This window comes from Psilocybe cubensis, chromosome 12 (assembly GCF_017499595.1).
Source record: "Psilocybe cubensis strain MGC-MH-2018 chromosome 12, whole genome shotgun sequence".
NCBI classification, from domain to species: domain Eukaryota; kingdom Fungi; phylum Basidiomycota; class Agaricomycetes; order Agaricales; family Agrocybaceae; genus Psilocybe; species Psilocybe cubensis.
The window spans coordinates 1237426-1255348 of NC_063010.1; the positions used below are offsets into that span (position 1 = coordinate 1237426).

The window sequence follows — 17923 nt, forward strand, 5'->3', positions numbered from 1 at the left end:
GTTTTCCTAAAGTGAGACCCCGTACTATATGGATACAAAAGCAATCTTGCCCGCGACTTTTGTTCTACTGGCTTCATTCCTCTTATCTCTGAACACTCTCCTTTCATTTCATATTCCCCCTCAGCGACTACGAGCAGCTATGCCGCCTATGGAATTTAGCATCACGTTTGATGAGGAGGAATTGACTGAATTGTCGAGCGATGAAGAGGACGATGCGCCAATGTCCCTTCCAACACCTAAATCAGCACCTCCGCGGCCAGTCATAACAACGGAGCCTATTGCCCCTGTAGTCCCAGTAAGAGCAAAGTCGACAAGACCAACGACCCAAAAGGCGACGGAGGACAGTCGAGCCCGAAATAATAAAAGCCCTACGGTCGTTCCTCCCTTGAAAGTCGGTAGATCGACGACGTATTCTATCTCGAGTCTCTTTGGTACTCCTATCAACATATCTTAACTTTTTCACAACTGATTCTTGTACCTTCAGAATGGCTTAAAAACGGGCCCGAGTCTCTTGACCTTGAAGCGGATTACCAACGAGGTATGTTATCCTTTGTTTCGAAGTTACCTCTCTACTCATACATCATCACTTGCATTGTCAGGAATCGTATGGTCCGACGTTAAGCAGGTTGGACTTATCGACTCCATCTTTACAAACTTCTTTATTCCGCCGCTCGTGTTCAGTAAGTAAAAGGTTTCAAATGACGACCCAATATTGTACCCATGGATGCTCATATGTAGGCGTCACTTATCATCCGGACGGAAGTGAGAGCAGGGTGTGCATTGACGGAAAACAACGTTTGACTTCTATTCTCAGGTATGTGCGACAGAAATTGGCATATTCATCTATGAACTGAATGCGAATAGGTTTATGCTCGGAGAGGTTGGTTTGCATCATTGTTCAACTGGTTGATTTTTCCTGAACAAAGCTACCTTTGACATGCATTTTTGTGTGCGATAGATCCATTGTGAGTATTTTTTTCGCCTTCCGCGTTATGATATGATATTAAATAAAACCAAATTTTAGTTTGGGACCGGTGCGATCGTTTGTAGTTTATGATCAATAAACCCCTCTCATTATATTGTCAGACATCAACAGAAAAGAGTTTTCTATCGATCAGCACCTGGAAAACGGCGAAAAGTTCTTGACGACAAAATACGCAAAACTTTCGACCAGAAGCAGTTAATGTGTTACGAATACGAGTCAGTGACCCCTGAACAAGAGCGAGAGATTTTTCATGTGCGTCGTCAGCCTTTTTCGTTTCAAAATCAAACTTTTCATGCCGCGTGATTGACTATTTTCAATTTGATAGCGTGTGCAGCTCGGAATGGCCCTTGGACCTGCAGGTGTGTGGCGTAATATCGTACTAAGGAACTATGCTTCTCATGAAACTTAATCAACAGATCGACTACCTGCAATCAATGGATCATACGCCGACCTCGTTCGCGCATTACGCTTGAAGATGGAAAGCACCGAAGGGTTTAGTCATTTCAGCAATGAATCCCGCGGCAAAGATTTCCAGGCCCTCGCGCAAATCGTATACATGATCGAAGAAGGCCTCACAAAAAAGACTTGCGACGCGACGACAAAGTACCTCGAAATATTCCTTGCGAAACAAGGCGTCGACACACGGGCGTTGGAAGCAAAGGTTCATTCCGCGATAGACCTCTTTGTCAGAATCCTTCAAGACCCCGATCTTTCGCTGCCGTTGTTGGAATACCCAATGTGCTCTATGGAATTTGTTATGACGGTGTATCTTGTGCACCTTCATCGGTCTTTCTCACTGGAACATCTCTCTGTTGCCATTCGCTTCATGCGGCACCATTGGTTCACTGCACTGACCAAAAAATTATTTACCAAGGCGGACACCAAGGCGTTCTTGCACCTAGCAAACTTCGTGAAAACAATCACAAAGACAAAGGTGATGGATTGGGCAAATCATACACAACCTGTCCTTGTGCACCCCAAAGGCACAAATAAACGCGGCAGGGCAAAGACAGCCGAGGACAATGAATCTGTACTCATGACGAAAACACCCGGAAGAAAGAGAAAGGTGGAAGATGACGACGAGGACGAAGATTCTGATGACGAGTGTCAGAAGATTTCACGACCCAGGAAGAAATTGACTACGACTGTCAAGAAGCAGGGAACAGTGACGCCGGCCTCGACGCCTGCTCCCACTCCTGCCCCGGATGCGGACAAACTCAAGATGAAGATCGAAAAGGCTATATCATCGACAAGGAAAGCGAAGACGACGATCAAGAGAGTATCGCCGACAAAACGTAAATCCGTTCCGGTACCCACCGCGTTTGCTGCAAAACCTTCTCGCTCTGGAAGTGTGCTGAATCAGGTTGCGAAACCGTCCATCAAACCTGGCCAGCGCAGCGTGTCGGCATCGACGCCTCAGCCCTGTGATCCATTTGGGCCACTTGATTTTTCGCCATCTGTATCTAGAGCCTCGTCCACTACGTCTACTTCACGTCTTCCTCCTGCCGCTGGAGATGCTGCTCCAAGCGCAGGTGTTAAACCTCCCATTTCGGTGGCCCAAACAGCAACGACAGCGCCGGCAACACCCATAGCACCAACTACACCAACAGTACCAATAGTACCAACAGCACCAACAGCACCGATCAACACTCCAGTCGCGTTCGGAGGCATTGCCACCCCGAGAGCGTCTCCGATGACATACGAAACTCAGATTGTCAGTGCAAGTGCCGGTCTCGCCTCGCCTCCCCCTTCTTCAGCGTCATCTTCTGCGATGGACGACGGCCACCGGTTGGCGCCGCTCAGACGCGCACAAGCTGCTGACAGACTCGGAAACAGAGGCTCGTTCAGTGACAGCGCGTCGTCGTCGATGCCTCCGTTATCTGAACTGCTAGGACGTAGACAATCGTCGGACAGCTCGGGTTCTTCTATTCCTATGTCAGGTAGTTCTGGAAGCACATTGCCCGGCAAGCGTTCGTTCTCGGCGCCGAATGCTACCACAAATGGCGACGCCGCACCTGCTCAAGTTGTTTCTACGAGCACACCCACAAACTCAATGTCGGGCCCAGAGATGGAAGCCTATCTGCTATGCCAGCAACGCCCAGTTAACAACAACATTCACAGCCATGCAAATGGGGTTCCAAAGCACCCTCAGGCGGCCCCGCAATCTCCTCCCAGCGACCCACGACTGCGCGTGCAAGTTCAGCGCGAATCGTCGAGCGTTGTAAAGACGAGTACCGAGAGTAGGCTGCCCACGCCGCCACAGTCTGGGCAGTCGCCGCAGGTCTCGCAGGAACAATTGTTTGCGAGGCCAACGCATACACATGAGCAGATGACGACGGCAACAGCTGCTGCTGGGATTTCGCCATCTGCGCGGGTTTGGCCTGGCCAGACTGGACCTCAACATCCGTATCCTGTTCCAGGGGATCGTAATAACAGATAATGATCGCTGCCTGGTTTCTGGTTCGACGGCGGGTGACCCGGGCTAGCCTAGCCCTCCATGTCTTGATTGTTGCGGATGGTCCGACGACGACGACTCACTTGTTAGTCGTATAGTGGTACCGTCCTCCCCGCGACACCACTTGCAATTTTATTTGCGCACGTCCATAACATGGGCAACGCGCATTCTCATTCGACCCAACCGCCACTTTAAATCTATTTGCATCTTTTGACCCATTTTCGTTCTCCGAGGTTCGACTCAACTCACTTGATCAGGCAAACGGCGCGCCGCATTGCACATTTATTGACACAGGCCACCTTTATTTTGGCTTTTTCAGCATCATCATCATTTCCATGATTGCCATCTTGATACTCATTTCTTGAATCATCTTTCGACTTTCTTGCAACACTTTGTTCTTTTTCACCGTTTATTATCCCACTGCTCCAATTTTAGCAGCGATTTTGCTACTCACACTACCATTGATGAACAACCATGACCAACCATGAAGCCCGTAGCGTAAGAATTCATATAATCCCTCCTACATACTATATACTTGCCACTCCAGATTCCAATTTGCCACACAATGCAGACCTCACAGAACGTTGAGATTGCAGCCTCGTGTAAATACAAATACCTCGTGTTTCAATTCTGTACTTGTATTTCTTGAAATGATACATTGGACAAGCGTCCAGCAATTAATATTCCGAAATATCCTGCTTGTGTGCCAACAGATGATCACACTGGGGCTCCACACTAGCCCCGTTTGCAATGCTCGCGAGCGAGTCTTACTTTGCAGGCTCAACTCAAAGCATTCTTGCAGTCGATCCTCTTCCTCCTCACTTCACCTAGGCACACCCGGCGGCACAACTGTTCTTACTGACGTCTCTGCACGTTTATTTGGCGCTAGTAACTTTATTCAAAACCCCATGGATTATATTCTGAATAGTCAGATATCGCCGCGGCATCAGAAGTGTCGGACCGAGAAGTCTTCAGTTGCTGGTTGCCATATGCATACGGCAGTGCCGTTACTTAAGAAGTAGCGCGAAAAATATCCTTCTCTGTCTGTTCTCATCCCTATAACCTACTCGCAAAACGCCCCCCGCTGGCGGCCCTGCAAATCCCACAAGTCGATGAGCTTCCTCCATCGCCGACGCTCGCTTCAAGCCCCACTTCTCGTTAAGGAGAAGGAAAAAGACCAAAAACAAACAGTTCCAGCCGTCTCTTTGATCCCAGCACCATCAATATCTGCTGCTGCCGCCATCGAGAATGTTCCGCGAAAGGGGACGCGAACACGGACTACGAGCGCGTTAGGTGTCATCAAACGCGTCTCGTCCATTTTTACAGGCTCGACGCCGCGCAAGAAGGCACCTCCCAGTTTGTCGATCGTCGATCACGCGCTCGAGACAAATTCCCGGCCGCGCTCGTTCAACTTTGAAGTTTCCTCCATAATCTCCTCCACCGAGTCCGAAGACGACATACGCAGGCCGAGTGGCCTGGGTAGCCCCGTCGCGCTCACTATACACTCCAACTTGTCGCTACCGCCGTCTCCGTTTTCTCCGACAGGCCCACAGGAAGTTTACAACGCGTATACTTTTGATGGGAATGGCGAGTACCAGCGGACCAGGGCAGTTAGCTCACCTAACCTGCTCCGGTCGCTCAGCTGGAAGGTCAGAGAGAAAGTCAAGGCGCACCATGCGTCGATCACGCCCAGCCCGACTAGCGAACAACCGCCATCGCCGCTGTCGCGGATGTTTTCGATTCAGTTCCCGTCCGAAATCCTGGTCCTCGTCATGGCCCACCTACCTCGACATGACGTAGCGATCGCTGCTACAGTCTCCAAACTATACGCCGCGGCTGCACGTAAAGCGTTATATGATTCTCTAGACTTTGACTCGCTCTCCCCGTCCCAGGCAGAAAGATTAATTGCGCAATTGGCGTCGCGAAGGGATTTGACAGACCTAGTAACGACGTTCGTCTGCCGAGCTTGGCCACCTTTCTACATGTCAGGCAGTGGCGTACACGGACAGCCGTCTGCCCAGAATGGTCGTGAATTCAAGCACCAGGACGCCTTGCTAACGGCAACCTTCACACTGGCGCTAGAGCGCATGTCGAACCTCCACTCACTTACATTACCTTCCTTTGACCCATCCCTTCTTTCCCAGTACTCCGTGTTTGGTCTCAGAAGCTTGACATTGCTAAATCATGCCTCGACAGATACCGAAATCAAGGAGATCCTTACCTGGTTGGACGCCCAAGCTAACATCACATGCCTACGATTCCCGAATCTTGAAGATATACCTCCGAAAGCCTCAGACATACCAGTCCTTAATCTTGACGATACCCAATCAACCACCGAGCCATCAACGCCATTCCTTCGCCCGTATACTTCCAACGGTTTATCCCCGCATGTCTCTCCTTTGTCGTCGCCCCGCTCAACCATCTTCCATTCGCCATCCACGCCGCCTAGTCCATCCGCTATATTGCCCGCGTCGACGTTGCTACCGAACCTGAAAATTCTCCATGCGTCATCTACCTTGGCTATGCTACTCTTACCTTCTGAGCCACACGTTCGTCAAACGCTTACATCCGTAACCCTGAACATCAGCGCCACCCTGTACAACGGCCTGCGGCCTGCCGCTCTGATGTGCGCCCTGAAAGGCATCACGCACCTCTCTCTCCGATTCAGCGAAAATGTCGATAAACGGACGCTCGAAAAAGTCGTGGGCGCTGCTGGAGCCTCGTTGGGTTTGGTGTACCACAAAAGCCCGGTTACAGTGGACGTCACGCCTCCGGACGACTCTCAAACTCCGCCCATTTCAACTTCGTCCAACAACGAACGGTCGGGCCTTCGTTCGCTAGAAATCTCCTTTCCAAAACGCTCTACTGCTCCATCGGGACGTGAAGAGGTTAGTCTGCGTCTTTTTTGTCTTTATGTGCGATCAGAATCTGATTGGAATGTGTGTTGTGTGCTTTTATCTTGCTTTTTTTGTCCGGTGCTAGGCCCTTTACAAGAGCCTGCATGCATCGCTGGCGCGATACAAGATGCTTACTTCTCTGCGGCTTTTCGTCGACCATCCCGATCAACCAGATGAGCAAGATTATGACGGAGTAGATTCCGATGCGCAGAAGGAGAAAGGCAAACACAACGCGAGCACGCCACCGCCTCCTTCTGCGCTAGAGCTCATCCTCATCTCCTCGTGGGTGAAGCTCTGTCCCACCCTAGAGTTCATCACACTTTTCTCTGGTTCGCGCTGGGACCGCGCTACCCAGCCCATCCAGAAAACGCAATCGGAACCGAAGGTGTTCAAGTTTCCATAATGTTTTTTTTTAAAAAAAACTTCTGCTGGACACACGACCCGGCGCTACCTCACCTCCTGTCTTTCAGATCCGAGGTCGCCTTACGCTATGACAATGCCGTCCCTTTTGGACCCACACTTGCACACACACTCCATTCGTTATCCTGGTTTATACCCTTAAAAATGCAATCGCCAATTGCTGCACGACCCGCCCGGCGTGTGATCGATTCAGAAATATATTGTTAATTACTATCCACGCTACAGCAACTCTACCCCTCCCATCCCCATACCGCACTAGTGAACTCACATTCGAGATTTTTGTCCTGCTTTAACCTCCTCAAGTATCTACAAGTGTTACATCTGTGTATCCGTTTTCATCTGTTCGAGTTAACTTATTTTCTTGCAGATTCTAGTCACTGCTTTTTTTTATTTTTCTTTCCTGGCTTTTTAGTGGTAGTAGTGGACACTATACCCTGTATTTTATATTTATATCATCTAATCGATAGTGCAGCATATAAACTATATCTATATCCTCCTTTCCTTTCTTCGTGCTTATTTTGGGTCAGGCTTTAGAGTTGTTACAAATACAATTCCATTGTTGTCTTCCGTAGTTTGTATATAACTACAATCTACCGCAGCTACTTTTTCAATCAACAACACACACTCAAAGATTATTACTCTAGGGTAATAAATAGGTGTTTGCTCGTTAACACTGCCTTAGCACCTGGTACGATCACGATCGTCTGCGTGTTGTCGATGATCATCGCCGGGCCCTGCACGACGTCGCCAATTTCCAGGTTGTCCAGCAGAAACACGGGCGTGTCGTCCACTCGGCCGACCTTGTCGAAGTACACGCTGTATCTTGAATCGACTTTCGCGGCATGGTCAACGTGCGTTTGGGTGAGTTGCTCGACTTCCTCGTAGACAGACTGGCCGAGCGTGTCAAAGGTCTTTCCAATGCCGCGGACCTAGAGAGTTGAAAAGAAAAATTAATTACTACACCAAAAAATTGAAAGAATACCACGGCAAAAAAAAAAACACGTACTTTAATATCGTCAACGATGATGACCTTTGTCTCGAGCAAAAACCCAAACTCAGACTTATACACGCGCTTGAACGCCGCCTCGAAGTCCTCGTCGCCCTCACCGTCTCCGTCCACAGGAAGAACCATAAGCGCTGTATCCGTGCCCTCAAAGCGCATATTGAGCATACGCTCGACGTGAATATGGTCGTCGTCGAAGCCCTGCTTCCCCAGCTCAGTACGCACCTCCTTTGTCAGTTTGTCAAGCCGGGCTTTGAGCGTTGGCACGTTCTGTGGGGTGTAGAACGTCGAGCTCGGTTCTTGCAGTTCAAATGCTCTGTTTTGAGAAGAGGAGGGTGGGTGATTTTTAGTGATATAGAAGAAATAGAGTAGGTGGTGGGTACGTACCGGTCTGCAAGGGCCAGGCCGTAGGCAGAGAGGATAGAGCTGTAGCGATGGATTAGGATGGTTTTGATGCCTAGCAGGCTGGCGATTTCGCATGCATGCTGACCGCCTGCCCCACCAAAGCTTGCTAGACTAGAGGCACAGGTTTAGAAAGGTACATTCAATTGCCTGTTACATGGCAGTTAAAAAATTTACATACGTATGTTTCGATGTAGCATGGCCCCTTGCCTCGGTCAACGCGCGAATAGGGCGACACATGGTCTCATTGGCAACCTTGATAAACCTGATACATCGCTCCGAAATTCAGCCCGGTCCAAATGTGAATGAAACCACCACGCACCCGTAAACTATCTCATCCAGCGAAAGCTTTTTATCCTGGTCAGCGTTAATTTCCTCCGCAAGCTTTTCAAACGCGGACCGTGACGCCTCAGCGTCAAGAGGCTCCTTTTCAGATTTTCCGAAGATCTTGGGGAAGTAGTCAGGTATCAGCCGGCCAAGGAGCAGGTTCGCGTCTGTAACAGCCAAAGGACCTCCTTTTCTGTGCGGTTTTTGTGTTGTAAGCAAATGCCTTTATATACTGAGAGATAATTGGGTTGTATCGTACCGGTAGCAAGCAGGACCTGGCTGAGCCCCAGCACTTTCTGGGCCGGCCAGGAAGAGACCGTTGCGGAAAGTGAGACAGGATCCGCCGCCTGCCGCAACAGTGTTGATATCTAGCTGAGGGGACTGGATAGTAACGCCCGCAGTAGTCGTTTCATAGACCACCTCGTATCGTCCATCAAATCGGGATACATCCGTTGATGTTCCTCCAACGTCCAGCCTAGAATACTGCAAATGAGCGGTGCTCGTTTAGAGCAACGATGACACATACCCAATGATAGGGTGCTTCCTCTTTTCGTCCCAGCTAGTTAGTGCATAACCAACCACACCTCCAGCAGGACCACTAAGGATACTCTTCAGCCCAGAGAAGTTATTGAGGTCTAGCAGGCCACCGTCGCTTCCCATAAATTCAACGCGTGGGCTCCGCAAGGAACCATCTTTCAATTTGCTATCAAAACCACCGAAGAACCCATCGAGATATTCTCGTAGGATGGGAGTAAGATATGCGTCTGCGGTGGAAGAGACACCACGGGGCACCATTTTGATCATGGGCAGTAGCTGTGCGGATTCAGAGATATGGGTGAAGCCGACTTTGCGCGCGATGCCGCCTATGAGACGTTCATGTTCGGGGAAGGTGTATGAGTGCACGAGAACGATGGCTATCGACCGGAAGCCTTCATCGTAAATCGCCTTTAGGTCTTTTTCTACGGTGGCAGGATCTACGTATAGAATGTCAGAACCCAAAGTAACGTTTGAAATTAATAGGAGTAATATACCAGGCTTCTTCATAATTCGTACTGCCTCTCCAGATAGACCTTTCACGATCTCTCCTGGGCCCTCTGCATCACCCTGTCCGTCCCAGCCTTTGCCTCGATACCCCCTAACAACTTTGCCGTCCTCGTCGAATTGAACTGCATGTTCCTCTGCCTTGGGGTCGGAGGTGTATCCTACAAGCGTCACTCGTTCATCCACTTCAAGGACCTTGGAGTACAGTGGAGCAGGTCGTCGGATATTGAGATCAAAGATTTTAGGACGCGACTGGTTTCCGATAAGCAGAAGATCTTTGAAGCCTTTCGTGATTACGAGCGCGTGCTTGTGGCCTTTTCGTTCGAGCAGAGCATTGGTGGCTACTGTCGTTGAAAGTCGGATGTAATCTAACAAACAACGCGTCGGTTATTACTCTCCTAAAGATATTAGATCTTGGAAAGAGAGCTTACCAATTTTATCAGTCTTGAGGACTGAACCCCTAGGAATCTGTTCGCCGGTGACAGCCTCCAGCACTCGACGGATGCCTTCTGTCGGGGCGTCTTGATAGTTACCTGGATCTTGCGAGACTATACAGAAAGGCCGGAGTCAATTTACATGTCATCGCACATGGTCTTCCACAAACTGACGCAGCTTCACAACAAGCTCCTTTCTCTGTTCAGGATTTTCAGGATCGGGGTACGATCTAATTGGCAGCCATATCAGATAAACTCCGTGATGAGCACAGGAAAAACAGCTTTGCAACTTACGCGTGAACATCACAGAACGTGCCTCCTCTATCAGCGCAGATGCGGATCGAGCGATCAGGTATCGTAGGCATTACGAGAAAAAATAGGTTTGAATGCTGATACTGATAGAGCGACGTCTGATATGTGTGGGTCCACCTTCTGGGTTGGGGGATTGTGTATTTTGCAAGGACTTTTGAATGGCCCCAATACGACTCCAAGTCCTATTTTGGAGCCCGCTCGGAAACGAAACGGAATCCAGCGAACCGGAGGAGGCGGCGCCATTCTCGACAGATTTTTGCACACTGCATACTTTGGAGAGCCGTATAATCTAAGATAAGGTCACGGACGCTGCGAAAGATGGAAAGACGTGAGATTGGCTTTCCGTTGTTTCCGTTTACGACCTATGAACATCGTGCCTTTGACAGTTGCGGCATTCAGACGGGATGATCTATCCTGATGGTTAGGGTTACAGTGAGTAAGCTATTGCTTCCGAACTGACTTAGCCGCTCAACTACACCAGTAACCACCATGACCATCCTCGTAGCGCTTACCATTGACAAGACACGCTTCCAATATCACTCCGAAGAGAAATGAGACAACAAAGACGACGGAACTAACAGGAACGCAGCAAGAAAGTCAAAAGGGTATTGTCATTAACCGCCTACAGGAGGACGCTTTACTAAAGAATAATCGACACTATCCATAACACGCAACCACACAAGAACCCAGTAATCTAGAGGTTGACAGGAGTGCATCCAAGGTTGATGAGACCATCTACGAGAACGCGAAAGATCAGTAAAAAGAACAAGGAACACCCCAACAGTGACTTACTGTAGTGGTTGCTGGTGCAGCAGACGGGTTGCGTAGAGCTGAGACGACCAAGGTCAGCATTTTTTAGAGAAAGTATGTGATGGAACTGACCAAACGTTGCCACCAGCGGCGATGACACTAAGGGGAGAGCAGTTGATGCCGACCTGTCCAGTAATAGCACCGGCAACGACGTTAACAAGGCTGCCCAAGAAGTTGGCTTCCGAGGTGCCAGCAGCGTAGGAGGTGTTGCCTATGAAAGAGTTCATGAAGAGAACACAAAAAAAGGATTGTGAAGACATACAGCATTGAACATCGCCAGTGTTGCAGGAGGCGTTGATGTCACCAGCAGCGACGAAGACAGCCATGGAGGCAGCAGCGAAGATAGCGAACTTGGAGAACATTTTGAAGTTAAAGTAGAGGGGTGAGAGGGTGGTAGCTTTGCTGCTTTTGGCGTTGAGTAGACGATGTGAGTACTTGACTGAAGAAATGTAGGTGTTCCACTGAGGTCTTTATAGTTTTCCCCCATGGATCGGCGCCACCTCAAAACGCGAAACGCGTAGACGCGTCGGGGACTAAACGTGAGCAGCCTAGAATTTTTTTCAAAACTTACGAGAAAAAAGCTTCGAATGTTTAGCGGATTAGATGTCTCCGCGATACTGATCAACACTAGAAGTTGTTTTAGTTTATAACTACGTAATGGGCGCGTTGTTGTCAAGTTGCAGAGTTGTACGTGATTGTACGCGTCCATCACCGACACCGACAGCGCCAATAAGCCAATTCGGGCCCGCTACGTGAGCAATATGCGCGCAACGCCGCCTCTTATTTCTCTACTAGCCGCGTTCTACATTTTGTAAGCTTCTTTCTGTATTCCCACTCCTTCAATAGTTTTTGACCTTAAATTGCAGTATATAGGTCTTTGCTTGTTGAGCTATGGTTACCGAATCTTTGGAACTGTCCTGAATAAACGCCTAAACACTAACGTTACACCCCCTGGCCCGCGTTCGATTAACGGTATACTCCGCAAGGTGCCTTCTCAACAAAAATGGCTAATGAACGATAAAATCCAAGTATAGCTCTAAATACCAAAAATATTCAAATAGACCAAATTGCGCGACTTCCGACAAAAGTGAATGGGACACCGGGCCACCAAAAGACATACCGACAACGAAATGGCAGACGACGAAACCTCCCTGCCCAACGTGAAAGACCGAGAGAAGAGTATTATGATTAATCGCCTAATAAACGATATCCCAAATCCGAATTATCCACTACTACGCGACAAACACCATCTCAATCACAAATCATGACCAGCTACTACGCTCATCAAAAGTCCACCGAATCAGATTAACCAACTTAGAGGTTGGCGTTGACGGGGTTGCAGCCAACGTTGACGAGACCGTCTAAAAGAAGAACATTCAGAAACTAATAAAATTGGGAAGGCAATGAAGCTTACTGAAGTGGTTGCTGGTGCAGCAGACGGGCTGGGTAGAGCTGAAAAATTGCAGAATAAAATAAGATTGCGGGGCAATGCAGATGGAGGAAAAAGTTAAACTGACCAGGAGTTGCCAGCAATGGCGAGAACGCTGACGGGGGTGCAGTTGACACCGACCTGGCCGGTGATAGCACCAGCGACAACGCCGACGAGGCTAGCGAGGAGGTTAGCCTCCTTGGTGCCAGCAGCGTAGGAAGTGTTGCCTGCGAACAACAAAAACATGATCAGCTAACGACTCAAAATGAAAGAGCCGAAGGAAACATACAGCATTGGACAGCGCCGGTGTTGCAAGAGTCGTTGATGTCGCCAGCAGCGACGAGGACGGCCATGGAGGCGGTGAAGAGGACAGCGATCTTGGCGAACATTTTGATAGTGATTAAGGAGATGGGGGTAAGAGGGTAAGTGGTTGCTTTTTTGGGTTTTTAAGTAGTAGTAGTAGACGATGTAGAGTACTCGACTGGAGAAAAGTTGGTGCTGTTGGGGTTGGCTTTATACTTTTTTTACCTCCTTCCTGGGGGTAGAGGTTCCACTGACTTGGACTTGCCAGCTCAGAGCACTGGAGCGACGCGAAACGCGGAAGTCTGAAGACGCGTCGGCGAATTGATTGTTGTGGCTAGACCGCTTCGATGTCCAGCGGATTACATGTTTCTCCTCGTATAATCGACGCTAGAAGGCGTTGAACGCTGATGGGGTGCTAATTCGCGTATATATCATTATGTTAATGGTTAAACTTAATGTTATGTTAGGTTATGTTACGCGGTTGAGATGCCGCCGAGGACGCGTCGCGTTGATGTTGAGATGTCCAGATGGGTTAATACAGTATTACTATTAGTATTAGGCGTTTTGGTGAGTTGATGAATACTGTAAACGCTTAGTTATTTTCGATTTTCGCCACCGCTCAAAGTCAAAGTTCGAGTGCTTGGGGTTTAATTCTCTCCACTTCTACGAAATCACTCGGTGGGAAGGCCATTCAAGACGCGGTAATGCCTTTACGCTTCGTACTGAGGAAGTTATTAACAAGACAATATGTACCGGTGCCAGAATTCAAATTTTCGAAATTAAAAAACGGCGCGGAGCGTGATGATGATGGAAAGAACCACAAAATTAGCTCGTGAATTTGAAAAAACATGCTCCCCAGACGGCGGACGCGTACCCTCAGCGTTGACAGCGGCGTGTCAGAATCAGATCCACACCCTACAAGCACACACAAATGGCTTCTGGAACTTCTTGTACTTGCATTTACACGCTGTGATTACAATAAATTAAATCAACTAGCGGGTGGAGGTTGCCACGATCTCAAAACTCGACTTGCTGGCTCCAGCCTCCCCCTTGTTCTTCAAATTGGAAATCAAAATGTGTACGTACGTACGTACGTGTGTATATATTGTAGATCCTTATTCTATTTCGTGAGTTAGTTTACTAGGACCCACCGGAACTTTCCGAGAAAATAATTCTTCCCTTGAGGCTTGAAGTCAAGTATTGTATCATAAGTGGCGCGTTTTTGACGTGGAAGAAGGAAAATGAAATTTCATAGTGATTTAGTATGTATTCAATATTGAAAGTTCATGTTCAGGCCTCAGAATCCAGAATACAGTAGACGACTCCACTGAGGTCATCCCACTCCGCGGCACTCCACTACGAGTTACGGGTTACGACTCGTTTTTCACTGACAATTGTCTTTTGGATTCAGCATAGGACTCGTAAAGTCGTAACTCACGTTTTTCACTCAAACAAATCAAGTTAGCTGAGGGTTTCAACGTTCACGTTCCGAGCACTCAAGCTGGCTGCTAACCCCGGATCCAAGCGCGGCCCACTGCCCAGCGATAGTTATCGCCGCCCTCCCTGAGCTGAGCACCAACCAATTCAAATTTCCAGGGACCCATCCCATTTCTTCCTCTTCTTCTTCTTCGTTTTCGTAAGTGCACGCCTCACACTGACGGTAAGTGCAAGGAGTCAATTCAATAGCCGCTCCTTAGCTCTGTGCCCCGTCCGGGAAATGCCTGAATACAGTACATACGTACATACTGATACATAATTTCGAAGCGGGCTGGGATTCCTCGACATTGTACGGTTTGGATGTTGAGTTCGTGGATGATGACCCTTTTCTAATTCTTGCTGATTGCCTTTGCCAGTGGTGTGTCCCGACTACCTTCTATTTCGAACCCGACTTGAGTCGACTTCGTCGATCAGGTCGACCCGACTATAATCTATTTCTAGTCCGACTAAGCCGCCCAAGTCGACTTGGTCGTGTCGGTCGACGACTATGTTCTAGCCCGACTATATTCGACTTCGAATCCGACTTGGTCAATCAGGTCGTGTTTAGTCGACCCGACTATGTTTTATTTCGAGCCCGACTAAGTCGAGTTAGTCGTGTCGGTCGACGACTATGTTGTATTTTTGGTCCGACTATGTCGACATAGTCGTGCAGGTCGACCCGACTTTGTTCTATTTCTAGTCTGAGTTAGTCGCCCAAGTCGACTTAGTCGTGTCGGTCGACCAATTATATTCTATTTCGTGCCCGACTAAGCCGCCCAAGTCGACTTGGTCGTGCAGGTCGACCGACTATGTTCTATTTCGAGTCCGACTTGGTCAATCAGGTCGTGTTTAGTCGACGACTATGTTTTATTTCGAGTCCGACAATGTCGATCAGGTCGACCGACTATATTCTATTTCGAGCCCGACTAAGCCTCCCAAGTCGACTTAGTCGTAATTCGGTCGACCGACTATGTTCTATTTCTAGTCCAACTTGGTCAATAATTGTGTTCAAACTTCAGGTACTTCACGCGCACTCCTTGCAACCTTTAGTACTTACCATCAAGTCCATATATTTATTTGACTCTGACTCCGACTCATAGTATTAGAATAGAATTAGTAAATAGTCGAAGGAAGCAAGCCTGAGTGTATTTGTTTATTTTATTTTTAGTTTATTTGGACTTGGGTTGGACAGGACTTGCTTAGGCGCCCGTGGGCCGTGGGCCGTGGCCGTGTCACTGAACTGTACATGTGCAGGCAGCAGTGGATCATGATCAGGCGCCTGTCCGATTGCCTGATTCACCTGCGCCGCGCCGCGCTGCGTTGCGTGATGGGTGACCCCACCAACCGATTAACGGACGTCGGACGAACCGACCGAGGAGATAACTCAAGTTCGAACCTACTTACTTACTTACAAGTAGGTGTAGTTGTAGGAGTATCGATGTCGCTATCGGAGATTTAGAATAAAATAATGGTATACTAAAATAATTTAGATGTAGATATTTAGATGAGGGATGTATCATATGGACGAGGGATGAGGGATGAGGGATGTGGGAGGTGGGAGGTGATGTTCGATCTGAGCGGAGCGCTGAGCGCTGAGCACTGAGCGTTGAGTACGAGTCCTTGTGTGTTCCGGAGCGATGAGCGAGGGTGATGTGATACGTCGAATGCGAATGCGAATGTTAATGCGAATGAGGATGCGAATGAGGATGCGAAGGTGAGGTGGATGCGTGTGTGAATGTGAATGCGTACGCGACGCAGGCGCAGGCGAAGGCGCTGCTGATTAGATTCGGATTCGATCTGGATTTTTATGTTATGTTATTTCAGTGCGCATTGGCGGATGTTAGAGCATTCGAACATTCGGGATGTGTGTGGAATATAAATGAGGGAAGAGCGTGGAGGGTAGGCGCAGAGCGGAGGTAGAGGCGGAGGTTGGAAGGAATGTCGAAGGAATATGAAGGAATATAGGCGGAATATAGCAGATGGATGAGAAGATGACAGAATCAGAATCAGAATCAGAATAGAATAAATAGAAATAGAAGTGGGATGGGGTAGGATGAGACGCGCACCTGTCGAGACTCGAAGAAGCAAGGGTACATAGTTGTCATTTCCGGGTATGGGTATAAATAGCGCTGAGCGCTCGCGCTCAGCACTCAGTCGTTGATTTTGATTTTGAGTCTCCTTTTCATCCTCTCCACCTTTCCTTTCCTTTCTTCCTCACCAGGATCCAGCTCTCGCGCCCTTCGCGTCTTTAGCTTTATTAGTTATATCATACACAACGCGTGTTGTCGGCGCATGTCCGTCTACGTCTTTGTGCTGAACCCGCTTCGATAACCAATATCCAATATTCGATGTTCGACATTGAATGCGCGTCTTGACGTTCGCTCAGGCTCCTCCTCGCCACCTCGCCGTCTTCCCCCCTTCTCTCAATCTTTATCCTTGCTCCTATCCTTTTCCTTCCCCGCCATATCATTTCCCTCATCCTCATCCTTAACCTGAGCCTCATCACCCTCCTTAACCCGAGCCTCATCACCCCTCCCACCCGCACCCTCCCTCTTCACCCGCCCAAACGGCCCAAACGCGCACCCGAGCCGCGCATCGAGACAGTGCACGTTGATAGCGTTCGCGACGAACCAGTAGATGAGCGGGTGGTCGGTTGCTATTTTGTCGAGGTTGGTGGGGGGTTGGGAGGAGGGAGAGGAGGAAGAGGGGAGGGGTGATGATGTTGGTGTTTGTGTTTGTGATGACGGTGGTACAGATGAATGTGGAGGTGGGAGAGATGTCGGTGTGGGGGTTGATGATGATGATGACGGAGACGGGGACACGGAGGATGAAGATGAGGAGGAGGAAAAAGAAGAAAGAGTGGATAACATTGTGGAAAAAAGAGATGGTCCCCCGTTGGATAGCATACTGTCGAGATAGTCTGTTCAGTCAGTTGAATTGAAGGCGGTGAAGAAGGGTATAAGTGTAATCGTCCACTGTAAATGGTATGGGTGTCGGTGTCGATGTAGGTAGGGTAGGGTACGGTCGTACAACAAAATCCAAAAGTAAGTACAAATACAAGTGCAACAAGCTTTTTCCTTATCACCTCTATTCGCTACTCAACCATATCCCGCGATCTCCCATCTCCCAACATAACACCGATATACATATTGAATCATCCAGAAAGGTGAACGTTGAAAATTTTTTTTTTCATTATTTGGAATTCGGTCAAATCTTATCGCACCGCCGCACGGCTAAGCGCGCGTTCTGTGCCGGTGCCGCGCACTGGGCGGAGCGTCGGACGGGCCTCGGAGGATTGGGCGTGGAATCCGGATCAGAGGGTACTAGTAAACAGATGTACATACAGGCTGATCAGTGCTAACGCAATCTTATCAGTATCTTTCGCTGGAGTGTCACGGTTGTTCAAGTTCCAGTCTCTCTCTTGCTTGCGCTATACGACATACGACAGTGTGTACTATCTATCTATCATATCACCTTGCTTGTTCGTTATCCGTTATCCTGAAAGATCTGAAAGATCTTTCGTTGTCATCGTCCGTTCCATTCGAGTTTTGAATCGATTTGGGCTGTTTGCGAGGTCTTGCATACGCTGCGGTTGGTCTAGTCTCATTTCAACGAACTTTATTTAGGTG

The 17923-nt window shown here is 48.7% G+C and overlaps 6 protein-coding genes across 6 annotated transcripts; 2 read left to right on the plus strand and 4 right to left on the minus strand.

The window, feature by feature from the left end:
* Positions 1-139: 139 nt before the first annotated feature.
* Positions 140-3425, plus strand: JR316_0012379 (uncharacterized protein; the record flags this gene model as incomplete). The annotated part of the gene is made up of 7 exons (XM_047898004.1): positions 140-431; positions 485-538; positions 600-680; positions 739-814; positions 1087-1237; positions 1311-1344; positions 1402-3425. 7 exons carry the CDS (start codon positions 140-142, stop codon positions 3423-3425), a joined length of 2712 nt encoding a protein of 903 aa, XP_047742893.1.
* A 1127-nt stretch (positions 3426-4552) lies between these two features.
* Positions 4553-6740, plus strand: JR316_0012380 (uncharacterized protein; the record flags this gene model as incomplete). Its single annotated transcript, XM_047898005.1, has 2 exons — positions 4553-6328; positions 6423-6740. 2 exons carry the CDS (start codon positions 4553-4555, stop codon positions 6738-6740), a joined length of 2094 nt encoding a protein of 697 aa, XP_047742894.1.
* A 652-nt stretch (positions 6741-7392) lies between these two features.
* On the minus strand, positions 7393-10329 carry JR316_0012381 (uncharacterized protein; the record flags this gene model as incomplete). The annotated part of the gene is made up of 11 exons (XM_047898006.1): positions 7393-7686; positions 7764-8076; positions 8148-8276; positions 8344-8427; positions 8485-8682; positions 8749-8964; positions 9016-9463; positions 9521-9898; positions 9962-10078; positions 10139-10194; positions 10259-10329. The coding sequence occupies 11 exons, from the start codon at positions 10327-10329 to the stop codon at positions 7393-7395; spliced, it is 2304 nt and encodes a 767-aa protein (XP_047742895.1).
* A 641-nt stretch (positions 10330-10970) lies between these two features.
* Positions 10971-11448, minus strand: JR316_0012382 (Fruiting body protein SC1; the record flags this gene model as incomplete). The annotated part of the gene is made up of 4 exons (XM_047898007.1): positions 10971-11011; positions 11069-11106; positions 11159-11297; positions 11349-11448. The coding sequence occupies 4 exons, from the start codon at positions 11446-11448 to the stop codon at positions 10971-10973; spliced, it is 318 nt and encodes a 105-aa protein (XP_047742896.1).
* Positions 11449-12400: 952 nt separating this feature from the next.
* JR316_0012383 (Fruiting body protein SC1) lies at positions 12401-12904 on the minus strand (the record flags this gene model as incomplete). Its single annotated transcript, XM_047898008.1, has 4 exons — positions 12401-12447; positions 12501-12538; positions 12604-12742; positions 12805-12904. The coding sequence occupies 4 exons, from the start codon at positions 12902-12904 to the stop codon at positions 12401-12403; spliced, it is 324 nt and encodes a 107-aa protein (XP_047742897.1).
* A 3813-nt stretch (positions 12905-16717) lies between these two features.
* Positions 16718-17164, minus strand: JR316_0012384 (uncharacterized protein; the record flags this gene model as incomplete). The annotated part of the gene is made up of 1 exon (XM_047898009.1): positions 16718-17164. The coding sequence occupies one exon, from the start codon at positions 17162-17164 to the stop codon at positions 16718-16720; it is 447 nt and encodes a 148-aa protein (XP_047742898.1).
* Positions 17165-17923: the final 759 nt, after the last annotated feature.